This window comes from Schistocerca gregaria, chromosome 1, assembly GCF_023897955.1.
Source record: "Schistocerca gregaria isolate iqSchGreg1 chromosome 1, iqSchGreg1.2, whole genome shotgun sequence".
In the NCBI taxonomy this organism is placed as follows: domain Eukaryota; kingdom Metazoa; phylum Arthropoda; class Insecta; order Orthoptera; family Acrididae; genus Schistocerca; species Schistocerca gregaria.
The window spans coordinates 792764366-792790938 of NC_064920.1; the positions used below are offsets into that span (position 1 = coordinate 792764366).

General features: G+C 38.6%; 1 protein-coding gene across 1 annotated transcript in view; it reads left to right on the forward strand.

Moving 5' to 3' along the window:
* Positions 1–24958, forward strand: part of LOC126274082 (microtubule-associated protein futsch) — a 255151-nt gene extending 230193 nt beyond the window's left edge. Inside the window, exons 10-12 of the mRNA XM_049977084.1 lie at positions 14249–14449; positions 23853–24317; positions 24674–24958. Of these exons, the coding sequence (XP_049833041.1) occupies positions 14249–14449; positions 23853–24317; positions 24674–24784 (777 nt within the window). The 3' untranslated portion in view covers positions 24785–24958. The remainder of the gene's footprint in view (positions 1–14248; positions 14450–23852; positions 24318–24673) is intronic.
* The last annotated feature ends 1615 nt before the right edge of the window (positions 24959–26573 follow it).

The following is a 26573-nucleotide window of genomic DNA, read 5'->3' on the forward strand; positions in this document are numbered from 1 at the left end:
CTTTGTCAGTGCAGTTGAGCAAGTGGCCATCACGCTTCCTTCTAGTGTGGCCGAAGAGATCCGAAGAGAAACCTGCAGGGCGCTCACCAAGACCAAGCCACCCAAATCCAACATCTCAGGTGATGAAAGGGTGGCACTGAGGCGACTCCGGGAGGATGACAGCATTGTGGTGTTGTCTGCAGACAAGGGGAACTCCACAGTCATCCTACAAAAAACAGAATATGACAGAAAGGTGCAACAACTTCTGGAGGATCCTGCATACAGGTCAATAGCCGGCGACCCTACAGAGAAAGTGGACAAAAAGACCAGGGCTCTGTTGAAGGAGACAGGCCTGCCTGAACAAGTCATCAAGAAGCTGCGTCCCAAAGCGCCAACACCCCCTAGACTTTATGGACTCCCCAAGATTCACAAGGATGGGGTTCCACTGCGACCTATTGTCAGCAATATTGGTGCAGCAACTTACCCTACTGCGAAATACCTGAAGAAGATGTTGACACCACATGTGGGTAAATGTGCACATCACATCCGGAACTCAGAGGATTTCCTACATCGACTGGGCCAGCAACACATCACAGACACAGACATCATGGTTAGTTTCGATGTGGTGTCTCTCTTTACACGTGTACCACTGAAGGAGTCACTTGAGCTTATTGGAGAGAAGTTCGATGGGGCTCTCCTTGACCTGTTCAGGCATGTACTGACATCGACGTACTTCCTATATGGGGGTCAATTTTATGAACAAACAGAAGGGGTGGCGATGGGTAGCCCTCTATCACCAGTGGTGGCCAACCTATTTATGGAAAGGTTTGAAGAGGAAGCACTCTCTTCAGCCAGATATCAACCCAAGTGCTTTTTTAGGTATGTGGATGATACCTTTGTCATCTGGCCCCATGGTAGAAGGAAGTTAGATGAGTTCCTGCTACATCTGAACTCTTGCCATCCGAACATTAAGTTCACAATGGAAATGGAGAAGGATGGAATACTTCCATTCTTGGATGTTCTGGTGAAGAGAAAGGGAGATGGCACATTTGGACACAGTGTGTACCGCAAACCTACGCACACTGACTTATACCTTCAAGCCAGCAGTTGCCACCATCCGGCACAGAAGAATGGAGTGCTCAAAACACTGGTCCACAGAGCACAAACTCTGTCAGATCCTGATAGTCTGGCCACAGAAATAGAACACTTACAATCAGTGTTCAGCAGGAATGGGTACTCCTCTAGAGATATCCAGAAGGCACTTCAACCTGCCAACCGGCCAAAGGATCCAGAAGAAGAACCAGAAGAGGCAAAGAAGATGGCATACTTGCCATATGCCGGACCTATCTCTACCAAGATCAGCAGGATTCTCCAGAAATATGACATCAGGAGCATATTTTGCCCACCTACAAAAATTGGGGCTATGCTGGGGACTGTAAAAGATGACCTGGGGCTACGCAAGCCAGGTATTTACAACATACCATGCCAGTGTGGGATGTCATACATTGGCCAGACCACCAGAACTGTGGACATCAGGTGTAAAGAACACCAGAGACATACCAGACTCAGACAGGCAACTAAATCAGCCATAGCAGAGCATTGTCTGGAACTTGGTCATTCAATGGATTACAATGACACCAAGATTGTGACACAGACCTCAAGATATTGGGACAGTGTCATTAAAGAAGCAATTGAGATTAAGGTCACAGACAATCTAATCAACCGTGACTCGGGATACCAAATCAGCACTGCCTGGAATCCTGCGCTTGAGCTTGTGAAAACTCAACGCAGGACACTCCAGGATTCAGAAGGAAATATAAGTGGAGACCGAGGGAACAGCTGTGAGACAAGGTGTTGGACATTAGAGACCAGATCTGACACACCCCAGGTCATGAACTCGACTTCAGAAGACGGCCAGGCCGGGCGCGGACGGCGGAGGGAACACCGGCCACCAGAGAGGGACAATGTAGCCGCGTCTGGCGGGCGCGGACCTCAGATGGAACACACGACGCGGCGCGGACCGATTAGGGAGCGCCCAGCACGCAACAGAAGTGGAAACCGTAGTAACAGTCATGAGATAGAGTACCTAACATCTCAGATCGGGCCTGACACACCTCAAATGACAACCACAACCGTTGAGGACGGCCAAAACCGGCGCCGACGGCAGTCGGAACATCCGCGACTGGAGGGGTCCGTTGAAGCCGAGTCTGGCGGGCGCGGACCACAGATGGAACACTCGACTGGGCGCGGACCGATTAGGGAACGCCCAGCTCCTCCCAGGCATAAATACTGGACTCGATCGACCCAAGGACCAGTCTCAGGTAGCACCTGAAGAAGACAGCGAGGTACGCTGTTGAAATATCGTGCGAGAACAACGCGAACATCCGGCTGGATTCCCGAATATCCAAGATGTCAACTTACATCTGGATGAATGGGTGGGAATATTATCTCTCATGCTGTCAAATGAGAGCCCATTGTGCTAACCACTACACCACCTCTCTCAGTAAAACTATTGTGATATGTCACTCAAGTGATTCAGCACACTTATAAAAAATATTCATTGTGACAGTGCTGCCTTAAGTCATTCATAAGTCTGCAATGATTGCTTGATGATTACTTCTCAGAAGTTAATGGAAACTCTCACAATTGCTTAGATCTTGCTGTACAAGATTACATTTCCCTGTGACATGACTGAGTGAAATGGCAAATACTTTGAAACAACAAGGAGATTTCAAATTTGTATTTCACTGACTCATTTACAATAACTCAGAAATATTTAAACTGTGATGAAAGTTTTTTAAAGGAACATAACAAATAATGTAGTGACACAAGTTTTCTTCACACTGTATCTCCCTGTGGTAGGAGATGATAATTTGTGTACATGCTGTAGCAGACTTTTACTAAGGAACTGCATAGAAATTATTTCTTACTCTCCATTACAACAGCAGTAGGTATGGTACTTCTTGACATATTAATAGGTACTGTGCTTGTAATAATAGTGTTTTCCTTTTCTTTTTTTACCATTCTGTTGTCTTGTCATTAATCAGCTTTAGCCTAAATTTCATTTTCTCTTTCATTGTATTTCATTTTTCTTTAAGATTAATATGTATTTTTAGGTACTTATACTATCACAGCTGTACCAACATGTATATTGAACTAGAAAAATGTGATGAAATTAACATTCTAGTATCATAATTGGTGTGGTGTTCAATAATTTGTAAATTTAAGTTTTTTTGTGTGTATTAAACATGTGGTCAATTTACGGTGCCATCTTGTAAGTAATATTTTAGTTGTGTGTATTAGATGAATTACTCTTTTTTTTCAATCTTTGCTAATTTGAACCCTGTGTCTAGCTAAATATTAGAATGAAAATTTTATGCATTTGTACAATAAAATACATTACACAAAAGATTTGAACACACAAATACCTATTACCTTGAATATATACATATTAATTTTAGAGACCTATGAAAGGAGAGAGACTCATAGTAATGTTTCTGTTCACTTTCTAAAGACACTGTGAAATATACTGTAATCAAGAGAACTGAAGAGGTTGGAGGAAAACATTTGCAACTGTACATATATAATGATCATCCAAATGTGTTTGAACCCCACTGCACATTTTCTTCTTAACATAAGGAAAGATATAAACATGAATGTAATGATGATCTTATAATCTATTTGGCATGTTTTCTTCTAGATAATAACACAGCTTTCTCTTTGTTAGACCTAACAACATAAAATGCTGTAAAACTGCAGTTGATTGGTCAAGTTATTATTACTGCCATGATTTGCTGCATTTAATTTTTTTTCAGCTGCATGTGTGAGAATCAGTTGCCTTTGATAACTATGATATAACAAAGTGTGGTGTTATAACATGTCAGTGTAAGTAAGATAAAAATGTTCAGTTTGTTATACATTTATTTTTGAATATGCAACACTGGTGGCAAAACAGTTTAGCAACATGATCCCAGCACATCTACTAATAGTGTGTGATGGTTTAAAAAAACTAGAATCCAAAAATATTAAATCTGATCTATTTTGCCATAAACACATACACATATGAAAGTGTTTCTCTACCACTAATTGTGTGGTTAATTTATTTATATGCCTTTACAGCTCAGTGAACACAATCAAATTTTTATTATTAACTATAAAGGCCAGTCAAAACTGAACATTCAACACAACAGGACACTGAATGATTCCATTCAAAAATAATCATCACATGCATTAAGACATTTATCCAAATGGAAGATGAGGTGATCAATTTCTGTTTCATAGAACATGGTCAGGCACTGAGGGATCCAAAACCGCACTCACTCTTACTTTTTCTTGTCTGACCAAAACCAACATCCATACATATCTTTCTTCAGGTCACCAAAGATATGAACATTACATGGTGAATGATTTGGACTGTATGGAGGATGCTGCATTGTTTCTCAACCAAATTACTCAGGCATAGCCTTCGTCCAAATGGCAGTGTGGGGGCAGGCCTAATCATGCAACAGGATGGCTGCATCTGACTGCGTTCCTCTGCATTTTCTTTATGGCATGCCACAGTTTCTGCAAAGTGCCTTTATAGTACTGCACATTGATTGTGATTCAATGTCTGAGGAACTCAATGAGCAGGAGGCCCCTGTAGTTGAAGAGGGGGCTCATCATGAACTTACCAGAACTTGTTTGGGCAGCTTTGGATTTTGTTGACAGGGAGATGTGGGATGTTTCCACTGTTGGCTTTGCCATTTGCTCTCAGGATCAAAATGGTAGCACCATGTGAGGTGGAGGTCAGTTTCTGTTAGCTGAGGAACTGTAAGAGTGGGTGTGGTTGTGGATCCTTCAGCAGCCAACCATATTCTACAAAAGAGGGACTGATCATCTTGTCTCTCATTGGCATAAACATATTTAATGTGTATGGTGATAACTTTTGAATAGAACTGTTCCATGGTCAAATTGTGGCAGGCATTTGATTTTCATTTGACTGCCTGTCATAGTTTCAGATGAGGTGGCCTATCTGCATATTATTATGGCAACATAGTTCTCATAACCTCAGAGCAAAGTGTGACTCTACTAAGAACTGATAGGAGGGAGGGGGGTGTTAACTGCATCTTAATAATTACTAATTGAATCAATGAGAGGAAACCCTACTGATGATTTTGAGATGTCACAGTTACAGTTAGTAATCCGCATAAGGTAAGAATCTTGATGGGCTACTTTATGTGGAATAAATGTGGACTGGTTGCTCACCAACCTATAACTGTAGACAGTGTGGCGAATAAAAGTCTGTTACCCTCTCAACTGAAGGGCGATACAGAGGCTGACTGACTGTCAAATTCCAATGTTAATTGAAGAGTTGAGGGCTCTATTGATAATTGATCAATATGTGAACTGGCAATGTTGCTCTCAAACTATGGCATTCAGAAGCACACAGATCTAGGCTGAGACTGCTTTGAACATAGCTCTAGCAAACCTTAGCAGTGTTCACATTTCTCAGCAAACTCCTTGAGCTCTGGCAGGGAAGGGTATGATTTTCAGGGTTGCTGGTAGCACTTCTGCTACTTGCAAGTCAATCTGTTGATGTCGAATATTGTGGGCAGTGGACTGAGAGAACTCAGGCAGTGGTTTCATGCCATGGGACATGCCCAGATACTGCTCCATTCACATCTTACTACGCAAAGTTGGGCTAAGTAGATAGTAACATGGACCTTAGAACCTCAATGACTTCTACTACTTTTTATGTAGGGACATAAAACTGTAGAATTGTAAGATCCTAAGATAGAGTAATTCTAAATCTACATCTACATATATACTCCACAAGCCACCAAGCGGTGTGTGGCAGAGGGCACAATTTGTGCCAAAATCACATTTTCCCCCAGTCTGTTTCACTTGCAGATTGCGTGAGGGAAAAATGACTGTCTGAACACCTCAGTACGAGCTCTAATTTCCCTTATCTTTGTATGGTTATCATTGCACAGTTTGAAAGTTGTGGTAATAATATATGCTCTACATCCTCAGTGAAAGATTGGATTTTGGAATTTAGTGAGCAGCCCCTTCCGTTTAGCGCACTGTCTATCTGCAAGTGTGTCCCACTTCAAACTTCCTATGAGATTTGTAACGCTCTCACAATGGCTAAAGGTACCAATCACAAATCTTGTCACTCTTCTTTGGACCTTCTCAATCTCTCGAATCAAACCCAACTGGTAATGGTCCCATGCAGTTGAACAATACTGTAAGACTGGATGAACTAACATATTGTAAGCTATTTCCTTTGTTGGAGGGCTGCATCACTACAGGAGTCTACCAATAAACAGCAATCTAGAGTTCACCTTACCTATTACTTGTGTAATCTGATCGTTCCATTTGAAATAATTTCGAATAATCACACCCAGATACTTGACAGATGTTACCACTTGCAAAAGACTGGGCATTTATTTTGTACTTGTGCATTAATGGGGATTTTTGCTTTGTTATATGCAGTAGGTTACACTTACTAATATTGAGAGATAACTGCCACACACTACACCACGCATTTATTTTCTGCAAATCCTCATTGATTTGTTCACATCTTTCCTGTAGACTACAGCATCATCAGCAAATAGTCTAATGCCACTGTCAATACCATCAACCAGATCATTTATGTAAATTGGAAGAAGCAGTGGACCTATTACGCTGCCCTGGAGCACACCTGAAGTTACGCTTGTTTCTGTAGAAGTCACCCCATTCAGGATGACATACTGCTCCCTGTCTGTTAGAAAACTTTCTATCCAACTGCATATGTCATCAGATAGACCATAAATGCACACTTTTTGGAGCAAGCAACAGTGTGGAACTGAGTCAAACACCTTTTGAAAATCAAGAAATATGGCATCAACCTGGGAGCCGGTACCAAGAGCCTGTTGTATATCATGCACAAAGAGGGCCAGCTGTGTCTCGCATGACTGCTGTTTCCTAAAACTGTGCTGAATTCTGCAGATGAGCTTCTCAGAGTCTAGAAAGGTCATTATGTCTGAACACAAAATATGTTCCATGATTCTACAACAAATTGATGTCAGTGAAATTGGCTGGTAATCATGTGCAACCAATTTTCTACCCTTTTATAGGTTGCAATGACCTGGGCCTTCTTCCAGTACCATAAAACTTCCTGCTGTTACAATGATCTCTGATAGATGATGGATAAACATGGTGCTATATTTGTAGCATAGTCAACAAACATATAATCTTATGGGGATATTCATCCGGGCCAGATGCCTTCCTGGCATCTAAGGATCTTAACTGTTTTACAGTCCCAGATACAGTAAACACTATGCCAGCCATCCTTGCGTTTGTTCGATAATTGAAAGGAGGAATGGTGCTGCAGTCCTCAACCATAAATGAGTTTTTGAAAGCTAGGTTTAGAATTTCAACCTTCTGTTTTATCATCATCAGTTACATTACCCGCACTGTCAGCAAGAAAAGGTATTGAATTACTTGTAGCATTCATAGATTTTACATACGACCAAAACTTTTTGGGTTTTTTAGAATCTGCAAACAAAATATTGCTTTCAAATTCATTAAAAGAATCTCTCATTGACCTTTTGACAACTGCCTTCATTTTGCATAACTTCTGTATGTCAGCGGGGCAGTGACTACATTTAAAATGACTTCCTAATATTTTTGTTGTGCCAAGGTGGATCCTTTCCCTCCCCTATATTTTTGCTAGGCACATGCTTCTCTAACACAGGGTGGAAAATAACTTTAAATTCTGACCAAAAATGCTCAATATCTTTATGTCCTGCGGTGAATTCTTTGAGCTGACTATGAAGATATTCATTAATGACACTTTTATTTACTTTCCCAAACAAGAAAGCTCTATGCTGTTTCTTTGGTTTTTTGCAACTTCCACTGACATAGAAGCCACAATGACATTATGGTCACTAATAACTTCTTCTAGATTAACTTCCTCAAAAACTTGGAATAGAAGTTAAATAATACCAAATGGGTTATAGAAGTGTTGCAACAAGTGCAATGAAAAAGTGAAGACAAGACAGAATTTAAATCATGACATGTTTTACTGCAGAAGATCAGCATAGTAAGAAATTCAGGCATAAACTTAATAATAGTAAACAAGATTGTTTTGAAAACAAATAATGGATAGTCCCAACAAATCATTCAGTTTTGCATCTGTATGTTCACATTCTAATGACAAGGTAAAAGACCCCTGCAAAAAGTTACAGAAGCTTACATATGACAACAAATCCCATTTCAGGATGATAAGGGGGCAGATTTTAATATTAAAGCAGAACAAAAAGTACAAATTTGGTTTTTCATTGGGATCCTCTGGATATGACACTAGAAATGACAAAGATCATACATTAGTATAATTTGCCAAGAACAACAAAATCTTAATCCTTTCATTCAGTAAAAATATAGATAACGGAAAAATTAAAAAAAATACTACATTTGTCAAATAATAAAGACATTGTACAGGCTGTAACACCTCAAAAAAGAAAGTTATACAGACATTAACAAAAGGGTACAGTTATTTAACAAAAAATATCACACAGTAGCAGTTACAAGGAAACCAATAGAAATGAAAATCTCAAATGTAATAATGCAGCTAATACAGATGGTTCAAATGGCTCTGAGCACTATGGGACTTAACATCTATGGTCATCAGTCCCCTAGAACTTAGAACTACTTAAACCTAACTAACCTAAGGACAACACACAACACCCAGCCATCACGAGGCAGAGAAAATCTCTGACCATGCCGGGAATCGAACCCGGGAACCCGGGTGCGGGAAGCGAGAACGCTACCGCAGCTAATACAGAGAAGGTATGAGTTTCAAGCAAACTGTATCAGGGACATGACAGAATATGATGAATTAAACAGAACCATTTATAAATGTGAGAAGTTGTAACAAAAATGTATTAAGAGGAACAACAGAAAACAATAAAGGTAGAAGAAAAAGACCTTAGACTGAATGGATGCTAAATTTCATCAGTTAAAATCGAGATGGTGTGTAACTAACAACAGAGGAAAAATTGAACAGGTATTCCAGTTTTTCTTTACATGTTGGTATAGTTCATGAGATAAATCAGCAAACACATTTAGTAATGAAAACAATGACATTCTGAAAGTAATGGCAAATGAGGTGTTTAAAGCCATTTGTGGTAAAATGAAAAGGTAAGTGCCATGAGATGACAGTGTTTCAGTACAAATGATTACAGCTTGAGGAAAAGTCTTGCAAAATGAACACACAAAATTATTTATAGAAAGATTGAAAAGAAAACAGCAGCTCAAAAGTGGAAGTTGCGGTAATATTATCTTTCACAAGAAAGGAGAGAGAGAGACAAGAAGTTAAAAAAACTTTATCCCTTTCAGACCCAAAGTTACATTATAAGTGCTATTTTGAAAACAGGAAGTTTTAGGGTGTAAAAAGCATCATTAATTCATTAGGAAAATGAAAATAAATTTATTCTTAGAAATTTCTGGAAATTTGGCAACCACAAAATTGTGCATGTTGAGTCTTTACTGCAACTTACTTTATGACATATACAATCTAACTACTTCATGTTTTCACTGTCATATCTTTATGTGATACAAACAAAAACAGTTAGTATCTTTTGATAACCACAGATACACATCAAAAGCATCACATTTTGATCTTGATGCTGTTTGCAATGTGTTTTTGCAGCAATGTCTTGCAGATTTTCATCAATAGGCCACTGATCAAATTTATCCAACCTCTTATCTGTGTGCGGTGAACATTAAGGTATACATCTCTTGATTTCAGCTATAATTAAATGTTCTTCTTCTGTTTCATCATAATCATCAATCCCTGCATGAACTTCCAATTTGTGCTGTGATGAGGAATTTCCTCATGGATGTCCAGAATGCAAGCAGGTTATGTATATCTTTTGTTAGAACTTTATTTGCTTTACTGTCAATCCTATACTGAACTCACACCTGCCACATTCATCAGATGTAAATTTATCTCCAGGTTCCACTTCTTACTTTTTATGTGTGTACAATATACCTCCATCTGCTGATCACTCACAACAATTCCATCCATTGATTGAGTGCACTTATGTGTAGTTGGTACACACACCAAACAATTTCTTGGTTTCCTGTGAACTTGTTGCCAGTTGTTGTCCAGTTTTAGTCTTGCAGTAAATGTCTGCACAGGCTGTACCTTCATGGAACAGTACTTAGGAAATAAGATGTTGGATGTATAGCTACGACAACAACCTGAAACAAATGAAATGAAGCTTCTATTGAAAAATATTGTGCACACATAAAATCTCTGCTTTAATATAAGTAAATGGTATGGTGTATGTTCTGTCCGATTGTCAGAAGCTAACTAGATGTTTCACCATTTGCTGCTGCAGCTGTAGCCAGAACATGTGTGTTTTGTCTCTCTTGCTGTTGCTTCTTTGGTTGTTGTTGTTGTTCTTGGTGGTGGTGGTGGTGGTGGTGTTTTACTTTCTCTGGATTTTAATTTGAATGTTATTGCTTGTCATCTTCATTGTACTGTAAAGTGGATGCTTCTACAAAATTGTCACCTGAGGATTGTGATCCAGGCAAACTTTTCCAGCATTTTTCTTTGCAGTTAGGAAAATCAGGGGTATTATCATTATAGCTTAAATAATCTATTTTGTCTGCTTGTGTCTGTGTATGTGCGGATGGATATGTGTGTGTGCGCGAGTGTACACCTGTCCTTTTTCCCCCTAAGGTAAGTCTTTCCGCTCCCGGGATTGGAATGACTCCTTACCCTCTCCCTTAAAACCCACATCCTTTTGTCTTTCCCTCTCTTTCCCTCTTTCCTGAAGAATCAACCGTTGGTTGTAAAAGCTAGAATTTTGTGTGTATGTTTGTGTTTATTTGTGTGTCTATCGACCTGCCAGCGCTTTTGTTTGGTAAGTCACACCATCTTTGTTTTTAGATATATTTTTCCCACGTGGAATGTTTCCCTCTATTATATTCTACTGTCAGATATGATAGATACAGGTGTTGAAACAAATGTAGACATCAACATTTTGTGAAAACGCTATTGTCCTAAAAATCTGACATTAGGTCCAACACACAGTTGTGCATATTCTAATGTTTCAGTTTATATCTCCATTAATTTTCAAATAAACTAATAATTTATGAGATATTCACATAAAATGATCTATTTAAAGTAGATTTAAGCCATGAAAATGATCTAAAAATAATGCATATTATCACAATAGACATAAACAGTCAAATGTGCATCTCCTGGCCACCGTCATAACTCGTACTACAAATTTGCTGAGTCATTCTTATGAAACACTACTGACTCTTTCCTAACATGGAGTAATGATTCCATGTTTCTAGATTTCCAGTACATTTTTTTCCGTCATTCCTCATATGCCATTTCTAATCAGATTGCGTGCCTATGAGTACCATCCCACTTGTGTGACTTTATTCGTGATCCCTGTCAAAATGGTAACAGTTTGTAATAACTGACAGGAAGTCATGTAGTGAAACTGAAGTGTTATATGGGGTTTCCCAAGTTAGTGTTATTGGACCTCTTCTGTTCTTAATCTATATAAATGACTTAGGAGACAATCTGAGGAACCTTCTTAGATTATTAGCAGATGGTGATGTCATTTACCATCTAATAACTTCATCAGAAGATCATATGCAGTTGTGAAATAGCTTAGACAAGATACTTGCATTGTGCAAAAAAGATGATTATCCCTAAACAATAAAAAAGTGTGGGTACCTTGAAAATGGATTAACACTCTACACATTTCTGCACAAGAGTCAAGGGGGTGTGATCCAAATGCAGATTGGATTTCTGCCTAGTATTCACTGAGTAAAAGCTGCTACTTCATAGGAATATGCTCATAATGGTAACAACAAATGGCATTGTATATTGTGAGACCAGTTTCAGAATTCTTAGATTCCTGAACATAGGTTGACAAGATGTTTATAAACTTACCACATATGGCTCAACCTACTCATTTCTCAGCCAGGGAAGTAGAAAACAATGGATCAGTAGACAAATCAAACCATATAGAAAAATGGTGGATGCTTTTGGAAGACTAAACAGGATTTCAGAACTAACCTCCAGATTTATTTGAAAGTGAAAGTTTAGAATCGAGAAGTTCTTTGCTGGATTCCAAGAGATTAGAATATGTTGAGGTGATGACTTATTGGAGGATGGACAGTTCAAATTAGAAAACATGTAAGAGCAACATGGATGTACGTAGCCAAAGGCTGTGATACATCAAAAAGTCTTGAGGAAGCCTTAATCCACCAGTGGATGTGAAATGGATGATGATGATCTCCAAGCACTATACAGCCACTTAAATATAAAACACAGAAGACGAATATTTATACAAATTAAGCTCTTTTAGACTGGATACTCTAGTTTTTAATTAGATTCAGTGACAAACACACCTCCATAGCTATGTCAGTACAAGCCAATACTAAAAAGAGTAATGTATGCATTGTTTAATTCAGTTTAATGAATGTTGGTTTTGAGTCATTCTCTCTCAGAAACCAAGCATTGACTGAGTAAGTGACATCGTCAACAAAATATGTCTATTTCCTTATGTACAATGTTCCGTAGTCTGCAATGTCCCATTTAGGAATATCTTGCGGTAGCTTTCTCGCTTCCCGCACACTGGGTCCTGGGTTCAATTCCCGGTGGGATCACGGAATTTTCCTGCCTTGAGATGATTGAATGTTGTTGTGTCACCTTCATCATCATCATTTATCCCCATTATGGTCGGAAGAAGGCAATGGAAAACCACCTTCACTAGGACCTTGCCTAGTATGTCGGTGTGGGTCTCCCAAATCATCCTATACGCTCCTCGGAGTATGGGACCTCACCACCATCATTTAGGAATATGAAACAAGAACATATATTAGAAAACAGGTATTATAGCACGAGTCTACATATTACACTAAGTATTAGATACTCATAATGATTGTCTGCTTATCTAGTGTTAATAATTAATGCCACATCAAGAGCATACTGTTAATGTTGATAGATAATGTAGTATACAGCAACAGATTACTTTTACCATTGTATTTCTAAACTTGTTCTGTAGGCCACAGTGCCTGTATGAATTAATGTCTTAAAGAGTAAATACTACAGAAGTTTCAGTTTTTCCTGTATCACTGTACTGTCTGGACTTTTGACTAACTGCTGTGGTACTGAGCACTGGAATGTCACAGAGAGAACTGAAAATAATTCACATCTCAGATACAGATAAACTGACCATGAATATCCCCTTTATGTTAAGTGGTAACAGAAATATGGGATGTGAAGCTATCTTTTGAAAACTTTGTACAACTGTATAATGTAATTGGGGCACAAATTCAGTGAGCACAAAATATTACACTGTGCTCAAACTCAAAACAATAAAAGAGTGAATTAAAAATACTTGATGAGCTGTGTAATGTTAAAAATCCACCGCACCCCTTTTTATCAACTGAGGGGACTCTTTTTTACTATGATGCTATTGAATACTGAATATTTGCTGAGCCTTGAGAAATGACCCTACCAAGTGCTTGTGGAAGAAACTGCAGTAGGTTTTACACGAGACGATTTGCAGAAAACAAAATTAGAACAATGCTTAACCAGAAATGTAAGAATGACCACATATTTTACAGACTATCAAACATGCAATGGATTAAAAAAACAAAGACTGTCAGTGAAAAAAATGCAGAAGATTCAAATTTACAGTAGTCCAGTAGATTAATATTCTCATTCGAACATTCCATTATGAAGCTTTACTGAAAAATACAAGACACACCATATGAGTTCCTCTAAGGTTGAACATTTTGGAAGTCTTTTTGTGATTATTAAAGTAGGAAAAATTGAGTCCTAATGATTAACTTAGGAGTGGCTTCATTGTTATTATGATGTGTTATACACTAAAGCTGTTAATCATTTGCATGAGAGTATAATTGCTTAATTCCTGCATGTAGTAAAATTCAAAAGATAGGAACCAGCTTTTGCACAAGTTAATTTTCTGTACAGTGAAACTAAGCACTCATTTAATTTTTACTCTGACAAGAAAATCAACTGAAAATAATTTCTATTAAATAGCAGCAGGGTATTGCCTAAAAATATAACTGGAAGAGGCACGTTTTGAAAAGATACTTTGACACTCAGTACTTTTTATCTCCACTTTTTTTCATCTTCTCTTATGAGTGGTACTGGCAACAAAAATACCCAGTCTTTATTATTTTATCATTAGAATTGCTTATGAGACTAAGTGTTTGTGGTGGGTGCATGGTGTGGTGCATGAAGGTGTCGGAGCTGGACGTGGGTCGGCTGACTGTTGGGGAGCTTCAAGCACGCAAGATGGTGGTGTCAGATGTGGACAGCGTGTCACTGCAGGCTGCTGAGTTCAGTTCAAAGACAACAAATTTGGCTGTGAGCACACTTGAGCTTCCATCTGGACTGCTGCAAGAGCTTCGAGACTCTCTTCAAGCACAGCAGACAGCTGAGGTAATGCAATACACAGGGTTGCTTATTTTCTCAGAACTTCTATTTTTCTTGCCATTATATGCTTCTGCAATTTTTATTTTTTGAGCATTATGGGTTAATTTGTGTCAAGGAATTGCTCCAAACCTAACTGACTTCTATCAATGGGAATGGTCTGCCAGTCTTGGCAGATATCCCTTGATGAAAAGAAATGTAGAGAGGTAAAATATACATCACAACATGAACTAGAAAATAAACAGAAAAATGCAGTATCATGAAAGGCTCAATATAAAATTAAAAAAGAAAAATCTGTTAACAGTAAAAAGCAGTGTTTAAATGCCATATAATTTGAATATAAGAATTATAATGTGGAAATATCAATGTGAAGAAGTTAAACTAAATTGTCAACATTTGAAAGAAAAAGTTCATGTTAATAAAAGTTAAAAACACAATACTGAGACACTCAGAACAAATTAGTGCCATTTGTTCTTCTTAGCTCTTGATAATGAAGTCATAAGATCCAGATAAATTCACATGCAGTATCTAATTTTCCTTTGACAGTTGTTTTGTGTGAAACACAAGAGTCTAATGAAGAGTGAAAGCATAGTAAGGTATATGTCAAATTGTTTCATCAAATCACTGATTTAACTGAACAGCAGAAAATATAAGGTGGACAAAAAATAATACAGCCCTGGACTGCACTAAGAAAGCATGTGTTTGTTTCTCCTCTTGCACATCTGTTATTCTGACAATTCTTTCCAATTGCTTTCAGATTGGCAACTGTGCAAATATTACCACAATATATTTTTATTGCAATTGTAAATATAATTACAATAACAGAAACAATGTTTGCATCCAATAAAAATGGAAATTTAAACAGGATTGCTTATAAGAATGAGATTCTGAAATCTTGCCTTCCATGATAAGCATTATTTTCTTTTTTCACATTTGAGAAATGTTATGCCAAGTGAACCCATATGTGTGTGGCTGACAGACAACAGTCAATCAGTGAACAATAAATTAACAATAAATACAGATGTTGTGAATATCGGGATGGGAGACAAGATGGCCAAGGAAGAAAAAAAGAGAGTGAAAAGCAAGGAAGTGCTGGAAAGAGAGTTGAGGGGTGAGTAGGATTAAAAGAATGATACTGTGATGAATTGGGAAAACTAGAAAGAGAAACAAAAAGGGAAAATAGCATGAGTAGGAAGTTAGAAGGAGCAGGAAACAATGGATATCTATCAAATGCAGAATACTAGTGTGTCACTTCAATACGGTATAGTTATTAGGCGAGGAATGACCTCCTGCAGAGACACTTATGTGGTGTCTGAACCATAACAAACTCTGCAGTTGTGATGTTGAACACATTTTATTATGGAGTTATACGTGATGAGTCAAGACCATCTGCCTGTGCCTGTCTTTCTCACAGTGTGGTTCTTCCATCTCATGCAGGTGCTCTCTTAGGGTTCAGACGAGCCACTAAGTGAAGTTGATATTCTCACAAGTTGCTTTTCCTATGTGCAGGTCTTGCCAACTGTGATGGATATACAGGGCATTTAAGGAGCACACTGACAAAAATTGAGTGATGGTATATCACACAGGGAGACAACAACTTTTTTTGTTAAGGAGCATATCCTCTGTTTCACATATGTGTTTGGTGTTTGGGAAAAGCGCAGTGATTGTGATATATAGTTTACTGAATCAACTCAAGATTAGTTGTTGTCATGACTCTTAGCCTTCAGTATATATCACCATTTGTTGCTTAAATATGATGTTCTGGGTTCTTTATGGACTACAAAATAACTGAGCTCACATGAAAGATTTTTACATGTTATGGTGAGGAGAGACACAATGAAACAGGTGCTCATTATACACAGGGTGTCACAGGAGGAATTGCCAATATTCAGGGATATGACAGGAACACTCATTTGAAGAAAAAATGACATGGTCATATCCCTTCTTCTGAATGGTTTCCGAGATAGAAGACATTTAATGGGCATTTGTTTTTGGGCTAGTAATATGTACATATGTGCTTTATCCATCTGAACTCTTTGACGTTTTGTTCAAGCGCAACCTGCCTCATTGTTTTCATCCTTTTTACATGGGATGTCTTTCTGCCATTAAAATACCCATTGAATGCACAGTTCTCCATGGTGAGTTGCAAGTGAAGTAATGTGAATGACTGAGAGAGCCTCAAAGAGAAGCATCTGCTAACTGTGTTTGTACACAAGATGGCTAAAATTCCAACATATGTACTAATGAAGAATATGCAGATATGGTGTATGTTTGTAGATGGTAATGCTCCTACTGCAGCCAAAGAATATCATCCCTGCTTTCTGACTGGTCAATTTCCTGCTCATAGGGTGTTTACCAGGTTTTTCAGCACATTGCATGCAACAGGCATTCTTCTAAGTACCCCCTTTCCTTCTGAACATGTAGTTCAACAACGTGCTCAGGAACAGCAACATACAGTTGAAATATTGCAATGTAGTCTTGCTACCAGCACATGGTAACTTCCTGTACCTATAAATATCTCACAAAGGCATGTATGACTAACATTACATGCAGGAAAGTTGTACACATTGCACATACAATGTGTTCGCTATCTTCACATTGGTGACAATGCCACACAGCTTGAATTTTGTTGTTGGTTAAATGACAGTTATCATTTGCTTCCATTAATACTATTCACTGATTGAGCCATGTTTACACAGAACGGAATCAACAACAAATGTAATAATCATCACTGGTTGCAGGAAAATCCATGCACTTCAGTGGGAATCAATTTCCAAGTTTGTTTTTCAAACAGTGTTTGGTGCAGCATGATCAGTAACATGTTGGTAGGTCCAGTTCTTTTGTTGAAGAATGGCAGGAAAGAACTACTTGAATTTTTTGGAAAATACATTTGTTGAACACACTAATTGCTGGATGGTAGTACAATTAACTGGCCACCAAGATCTTAAGATCTTATGTCATCAGATTTTTGTTTTTGAGGTTGGATGAAGTTTGAGAGGTACAAATGAAAGGTGAATGTGTGAGATGAACTGCTCGGTAGCATCATTGATGCTGCTGCCCTCATTAGGGAATGTGCAGGGTTGCTCAGACAAGCAACACAACATGTTCTCCCAATAACACACAGATGTGGGGTGTTTGAAAATTTATTGTGAATAAGTGATCTGATGTGTACAACAATGCTTAGAGGAGAATGTTTTAAAAGGTATGCATTTTTGAATTGATACTTTGTAAAATGCATGTTGTAATATTTACTAACAATTGCACATGTGTAAATGCGACAGCGTATTGAATAGTACAGAAAATAAATAACAATGTACATTAAGTGTGTACTATTTCAGGAACCATTCAGAATAGGGCATATGTCCACACAAATTTTTTTGCTTCAAATGATCATTCCTGTTATGTCACTAATGACTGACCATTTCTCTTGATACAGCATCAGTTTCCTAACAAGGGCATCAACACCACTGTATCTTTGCTTCACTTTATTGAAACCTTGGAGAGTTTTTATCCTGTCCATACTAGTGGTAGAAAGATTCATGTGAGTTTTTAGGATGCCACAATATAAATGGTAATAATTCACCTTCAACCAATATGTGGTGAGTGATGTGTGCCGTACACAGATGTAGGGTTCTGGAGAGTATTTCAGAGATACAGCTTACAGGTGCAACACATTCAGAAGATGCAGGCCATAGAATCACCAGTTTTACATCTCATTTTGAACTTTGTTTAACACAATGCTAATGATGCTGTCTCCTTTATATGTGCTATTTACAAATTGACAACTGTCAGTTGTTTTAGTATTCTGAATAGTCACATCTAGAGTTGTGAGAAATTGCTGTCATATCTAACTAACAACAATTTTCCATAAAAAATTTGGGCTGGAATGGTAAGTAATCATCCAGCTTCTCTATGTTAGCCAGCAAATATAACTGCAACTACCATATGTTTCTGCATAATATATTTATTAAACAGTTAGTCATAGTACAATGTGCTATGCATAGTAGCTTCCAGCTCTAGCATGAAGAAGTCCTTCCAGATTTCACTGTTGATAGATCCGTACAACTAATTGTCAACTTTAAGATTCACCACATAAAGGAGACATTGAGTTGCAAACACACAATGAAAAAAACTGCTAAAATATTTACACTTCTGGACAAAGTCCTTCTTTTGGTGCAGAAAACATCCACATCCACACAATCACCACTCAAACACACACTGCTAGGGAGGGGGGTAAGTACACACAAGGGGGGGGGGGGGGGGGGGGATAGTGGGGTGTGTTAGTGTTGCCTGTGGGAGAGTGCAGGGATATGGTTGGGACAGGATAGGGCTGCTAGGTGCAATGTCGGGAGGCTGTACTGTAGGGAAGCCAAGGGGGAGGGGAGAGAAGGGGAGGAGAGAGGACAGAAGTAGGAAAGGGCAAAGACCTAAGTAGATACATTGTCAGGGTAGAAGGTATGTGTAGTACTGGAAATGGGGCAGAGGAGGACCGGTACTAGTGAAGGTTGAGGCCAGCAGGGGTTTCTGGGAATGAAAAAAACATGCAGTTAACAAAAGTTGGTGTTGGTAGGAAGAATCCAGATGGAACAGTCTGTGAAGTAGTCATCAAAGTGAAGCACATTATGTTGGGTTGCAAGTTCAGCAACTAGGTGACCCAGCTGTCTATTAGCCACAGTTTGGTGGTGACCATTCATGCAGACAGACAGCTTGTTAGTTGTCATGCCCACACAGAAAGTGTCAAAGTGGTTGCAACTTATTTTGTAGATCACATGGCTGTTATCACAGGTTGTCTGACAGGACAGGAGATGCCTGCGACAGGGCTGGGGTAGGTGTTAGTGGGAGGCTGTATGGGACAGGTCTTGCATCTAGGTCTATTGCAGAGATATGAGCCATGGTGCAACTGGTTGGGAGCTGGGGTGGAGTAAGGACAGGCAAGGATATTGCTTAGGTTTAGTAGGTTGTAAATACCACTGTGGGGAGGGTGAGGAGGATAGTGGGGAGAATATTCCTCATTTCTGGGCACAAAGAGAGGTATGTGATGCCCTGCCAGAGAATGTGATTCAGTTGCTCTAGTCCTGGGTGGTACTGAGTCATGAAGGAATTGTTCCTTTATGACCAGATATGGGGTATGTGGGAGATGGTAGGTGACTGGAGAGACAAGGCATTGGAGATCTGTTTCTGGACAAGGTTGGGAGGGTGATTTCAGTCTATGAAGGCCTCGGTGAGATGCTTGGGATATTTGGAGATGGACAGAAGCAATGATCTCAGGCTAGACTGTATGTTAGGGACTTCTTGGGATGGAATGGGTGTCCTCAGTGTTGATATGACATTAAACTCTAACTTCCCTTAATATTTAGGAATGGAAGGAAGGAAGGAAGGAAGGAAGGAAGGCTAGAAGTGAGTCTCATCCATGATGTAAAACAAGCTCAAAATTAACAATGAATGGAAAGGAAATTGTCTGTAAAGGAAACTGATGTGATGTTTTGAGGGAAACACCTAGCATTAACTCTAATTTATGTATGGAATCCATGTAAAACCTAAATCAGGAAACTCAAATTTAAAATTAATAAATGTTTTAAAAACTTTCTATGAAACTTTTTAAAATTTTCAAAAATTTTCTATAAATTATTTTCCTTATATTTGACATGAAAAATTTTTACAAAGTGAAGACCAGTTTCAGTAGCCTATGCACCACTTCAGATCGTGCTATCTGTGACAGCAGTTGGAACAAAGAGCCTGTACAGCATCATAAAAATTTTATACACTGAAACATCATTGTAATTATTTTTGTTACAGTCAGTGACTGCAAAGATAGATTTTTCAGTTGCCGAATTTTTACAGTGCTGTCACAGAGAGCATGGTCTGAAGATGGTAGTCAAGCTACTGAAACTGGTCATAACTTTGTAAAAAAAATTAATGTTAAATGCAATTGAGACAGTATACAGAAAATTTTTGATCAATTTTAAAATGTTTTATAGACATCTTTTAAAATTTGTATAATTGTATATTTCATTATCTGTTTATGATCACTTTCTTCTATTCTTACAAAGTCAGATATATTCACTAAATCAATATGATTAAATTGTGGCCTGATGTGCACTCCTAATGAATACAACACCAATATGTGAACTACTGTAGGAATGGAAATCTGTTGACACCATTCAATTCAATGTTAGTCAAATAATGTCACTCTGTATTGGCTCAATTATTACACAACTCCTGAAGCAGTGAATGCGACCAAATATATCTTGTAGGTAATACACAAACCATTTTGTAACTTCCTGAAATAAAGCAAATAGGACATAGCTACATGTTTCAGTGCCTTTATAGCTTGGGTGCAGGTTTCACTGCCTTTATAGCTTGGGTGCAGCTACTTACTTCTTCATATTTCTGTTCTTTCATACTCTTCTTCTGTTGCTCATTTTCTTGTTTAACTTTATGCATCCATTATAATGCTGGAACTCTCAAACAGGAGTTTGACTTGTTGATAGGCTTCTCTGTAACTATTTTTAGAGAATTATTGCTATTCTTAATCTTTCTTACTTGTTTGTTTTTTTCTTAACATGTTTATGTGCACTTCATTCTTGCATTTGTGTGGGTCCTAAGAACAAATTTTTTTGTTCAAAAAGCTAGTTTTCCGGCAGCTATTTTGTTGTTCTATCAGCATAAACACATTTCTTTCACTATATCCATATTTAAACTTATAGATAACACTTATTGGTTTCTTGTGACTGTTTCATTCTAGTGTTACTAGCAATGCTTTTTACCTGCGAATTTTCCAGTGGCAGTTGTACCTTTATATCATTATACATTCTGTTCATTTGAATGTTACACAAACAGTGGAAAGAAACACATTTATAAGTTAAATTTGTGCAATTTTGAATGCAGTGAACGAGGTCAATGTGCAGTACATAGTATAATTTGATTTATTTGCAGCTAATCACAATGTTCTAAATTTTTCTTCACTATTTGGCTTTAGAATTTATTTACACTACACAAATTTGTGATTTTGCTTTATCTAATTCACAAACTTTATTTTATTTAGGAAAACAACAGTCTAAAGTACCTTTTCATGAAGTTTATGCTTCTTACAACTGAATGTTCAGTGCTCACAGACAGTGAAATACACTTGTTTTTTTCTGTACAGTTCATTTAAAATTTTAACAGGTAAAGACAGAAATTAAAGAACAAAGACAGTATAGAGATATAATAAAGTCTTTTCTTTAATATTAGGAATCTTGATTTACACAAGATACACACTTCTTTAATTTCTTACATTAACAAATTACTTCCAGTCATTGTAAAAATGACTGGAAACTACTGACAACTGTAAGATATTGGCACACTTAAAAAAAGTTTTGGTGATAGGTGTGAGACTACAGTAATACTGTACCCATGTGAGTTATAAAAAAATGCAGTGTGTATGACCAGCATGTGATAAATCAATTATATGATGGTGGAATTAATTCTTATCCTAGACACGGCTACTGTAAAAAGAGTCATGTCATGCACCAACCCTACTATAGCTTCTGAGGAACCAAAGTCTTCCTTCTTTCTTTTATGTGGGCATGACCACCAACCACCTGTCTGCCTCAATGCAGCCAATGCTAAATTGAGGCCAAGAACAAAGTGATCAGCCAGTAGTAGAGTGTGCTGCCTGCTGCCAAGCACAATGTGCTCAACTTCCTCAACCTGCGCCAATTAAAATTCGCTTCCCCTCCCAACCCCAATACCCACTATCTTATCCTTAACAAAACATCCTTTGATATAACAAGCATCCTGACTCCAATCTCCATCTCTGCTAGTCTTTGTTCCACAATCACCTCTGCTCCTCTCTGTATTACTCTACACTCACACAGATCTCTCCATGGTTTACCACTTCCCCTGCTCTATGCAACCCTTCCCTCCCCTTCTAAACCTACTTCTCTACCAATGTGTGTCACACACAGATTCTCTTGCTTGTATTAGGGCAGACTTGCCAGGTCCAAAGTCTTGTTCCATTCACATACAGCTTCTCCTTCCAAGCGGCCACTGGCTCTTCTGTCAACTACTCGCTTTCTTCTTGTTCCTTTAACCCTAGTCAGGCTATAGCATTAGGGCAATGTAGCTAGCTGGGACAATGGAGACATGCATGTGTATATGTGTACTTTTGTTGGTAAATTATTTTTGAGGAAGGACATCATCAGAAAGCTTAGCAACAATTTCAATCTCATTTATGTGTTTGTTGATCATTAACTTTATTCCTTCCGTTATTTATATTACACCCAGGCTTTCAAATTTTATATTAAAAGTGGTAATATCTTATTTATTAGATCAATTAATTTGTACATAGCATAACACTTTCTCATCAGAAAGCTGCTAGAATCACAATTTCATCAAATCGATGGCCATGACGCTTGTCCTTGATCAAACAGATGGAAGTTTAATGTGATGTTAAGAAATGTGGATCATGCTGACAGCTTTCTGTTTTTGTCAAGTTTCAGGAATTATCATGTTTTTGTGAGATTCAGATGGATTAAAAATCCAGAAAATGAGAAAATTGCTTAAAAACTACTGGTTTATTTGGATGCATGGGAATAAAACAACCAAATTCATAATAGTGAATTGTGTATAGAACTGTCTTTGTGTTATTAGGAAAGTAACACATCCATTGATACAAAATTGTTGAAGTTTTCATGAACACTTGTTGATGTATTGCCTGTTGGCTGCTGTCTCAGGATCACACTCCATTGCTTCCATCTCGTAATCCTCCTGGCTCACTCTCTCCAAGACCCATGCACCACACTCCCCTCCTGTACTGACCTAAGATCCTAATTTCACTCATCCTGCACTTACATTCTCTTTCCCATAGTGTCCACGTCCTCTGTTCTGTTTTCAGATCCCAATCCATTCTACATGTTATTGTCATTGTGTGGTGTATGAACCTGCTTGTGCTGGTGCCCGTGTTGTATTTCCATCCAAGGCACCTGCTGAATCTCCCTCCCAGCCTTCAGCCACCCAACCAAATTTTCCATTTCATTCCATGCCTCCTTCCTCCCACTGCACATTCCACCTGACAAAACCTCTTCCTCTCACCCCAGTCAAGCTGCAGAACTGCAGTTCTGGCACACTGTATTCACCCAGCACAGCAAGCCATACTCTGTGTGTGTGTGTGTGTGTGTGTGTGTGTGTGTGTGTGTGTGTGTGTGTGTGTGTGTGTGTGTTCCATTTAATTTCAGAAGTAGGACTTTGTCCAAAGCTTAAAATATTAAGTCTTTTTTGTTATGCCTGACTGTGATCCAGTGCCTCCTCTACCTGGTGAGTAGCAATCTATCCTTTTCTTATTATTGTTATTCAGACCATGACTTTCCATTGTTTGACACATCTATCTTTGACATTTGTCATATCCTGAAATTAAAATTTTGTTTTGCAGTCCGAATCTCAAGAGCCAGTCCAAACAACACGCACAGAGGCCACAGAACTGCAGGCTGCGCCAGTGGCTGAGTATCGACAGGCAGCTCAGCCACAACCAACCAGTACCATTCCACCTTCTGTCAGCCGACATAGGCATAGAGAGTATGAGTCTGAGGAGGAAGAAGAAGTGCCAGTGTCAGTTTCAACACCTGTAAGCAGACGTCGTAGACACATACCAAGGCCACAGCTGCAACAATCTAGCACCGATGAGGAAGAACCTGAGCTGCCAATATCACGTCCTGTTTCTCGAGGAAGGTCTAGAGTAGCTGCAGGTGCTGTCAGTTCTGAAGCCAGTGCCGTAGAGCTGGGGCGTCAGTTGATTGCAACATGCCAGGCTGCTGCTGTCAGAGCCCTGAATCGTTCTGTTCAGTATGCATGCTCAGTTGCAAATATTGATTCTGAACAGCATCGTCGTGAATTGCAGGTATATTTCATTGCATTCAGTTTTGATATATTCTACATTTGAATCAGTGTGGACTAAGGAATGCCTCATACTAACTTCAAACATTCATTAAATAATAAATACTTGACTGTGCACAAAAAGAAGTCCCTCTCAGGATTACAAGAATATTTTAGTTGCATTGCTGAATCTATGACTTGACAGTTGAGATGAAACTAGCAGTTTACTTAGTCAGTTATTATCTACTAGCATAATATTTATTCAAACAGAAACAATGCTTTATACAAAAAAAAATTATACTATAGATTTTGTGTGGATGACTAATGGTACAACACAATTATATAAATGAACTAAAAATTGTGTTATTTTCGTCTTAACAGGTTGTACTGTGTGGGCTTCTTGTTGCTGTTGCTGCTCTGGTGTTATTTGGATTTGGATCTGGAAAGACATTTCACTACCATCATTGGGATTATGTTTTTCCACCACCCTGAAAATGTACTGAAAGAAATTTTTAATACTTCAAGATTTTTCCCTTTTCATAAATTAATCTTTGTTGTTGACAAACTTCACCCTAAAATGTTGCATCATTTTTAAAAATCATTCGCATCATGCACAATATTTTCAGAGATGTAGACACTTATTGTAAATAAAATGTTATATTCTTATTTTTCTCTTATTGATTTTCCTTCCAACATACAATGCATTTAATTAAAATTAACACTTGTACATGATGCAATAACAAACTCATGTGCAGAAGAAGGTAATTACCAAGTTAAATGTATTTTATGTTAAATGAACAGGACTGCTGATAAGAACAATGCAAAGAAGTTTTTGCATTTTAAGAGTAGATTCATGTTTCAAAATGTATCTCCTTCCAAAGATAGCCCATTACATGCATTCTGATTTGTATGAACTAAAGTATATGCTGAACAAGCCCAATAAAGACTCAGAATTCTGCATGAAAGTGTCATGCAAGGTGTTAATGTATTTCATTCACATACTACTTAAGGTTGATGAGCTATTTATGAACTGTGCAAACACATGAACAAAATCTCACGGAATATTGGCAGAAAAATGAGATATCATTAGGCACAAATTGACAATAAAGTTTCATTCTGGGTAACAACTGAAAGATCAGTTGAAATCACATACGAGTAACAGAAACAAGGTCCACTGCTGCAATACCAACCCCATTTGGAGTCTCATCCAGGGTGGCTGTTGGAGCCATTGTTTATTGAATTTGCAGTGCAGTAAGGTGCGACATTACTGTGCGTAAACATTACAGCATGTAGATAATGCACAGGTGAGTGCAGCATGGTGTAATGTGGCAGTGCAATCCAAGTGTCTAGGTCAGTTAGGTGGAGGTCTGCCTGAGAGGCTGCAAGGTGCAGTTTGCTCATGTCCTCGAACTGAGCAAGCGAATGAATACTGCCTGCTGGAAGTTGTGTTCTGCCTTAAATATCGAGCATGTGGAAGGATGTTTGCAGGAGTTTGACAACCATATTACCTGTGGATGGAAATTAGTTCCTCAATCACAACACTGCATTTTGCTTATGCATTTGCTGCTTGAGAGTGTGACTGTGTGACTGGTGTCCCCCTCCCGTGGCACCTATAATAATTGTGGCATCATATTGTTTATAAATAGTATCGCGTCCACAAAATGCAATGTCCTTGTGATATTTGGAAATAATCTGGAAGAGAAGTGGTTATGGGCAATGGAAGACAAACCCGCATAGCAAAAATGTTGTGCTGGAAGCACAATGTAGTTGGCATACAGCCGATGTATAGCACTCCTTCCCCCCCTTAAGAAGGAGGTGGTGAGGCCATCTTCATGAAGGCCACAGATCCTGTGCCCTGCCTCCCAGGAGAGTGACTGGTGGACCAGGGCAGCACCTACAAGTATCCGCAGAATCAATGCTTTCCCAAGTAATGTGAGAAGTCCAGTGTGATGGAGAACTCAGGGTGGTTTCAACCCATTGCCAGGAACCCCTGACCCAAGATTGCGAAGTGAATGCTGCCCCCAAGTGTAAATAAACTGGGCAGGACTGTGAAGTGAAAATGCTGGAGAGATAGTGGCGGCGCTAAGTGCAAATAAGCACGAGATGACCAGAGACCCATGGAGACAGGCCTGGTAACCAGGTGGCTTGACCAGTGTGAATGCCGGAAGAGTGATGGTGCCAACAACAATCACAGCATCAGCAGGCACTGGGTGGCCATTTGATCAGTGTGAGCACCGGGAAACGGCAGTACCAACAACAGGTATATTGTCAGCGGGTGCTG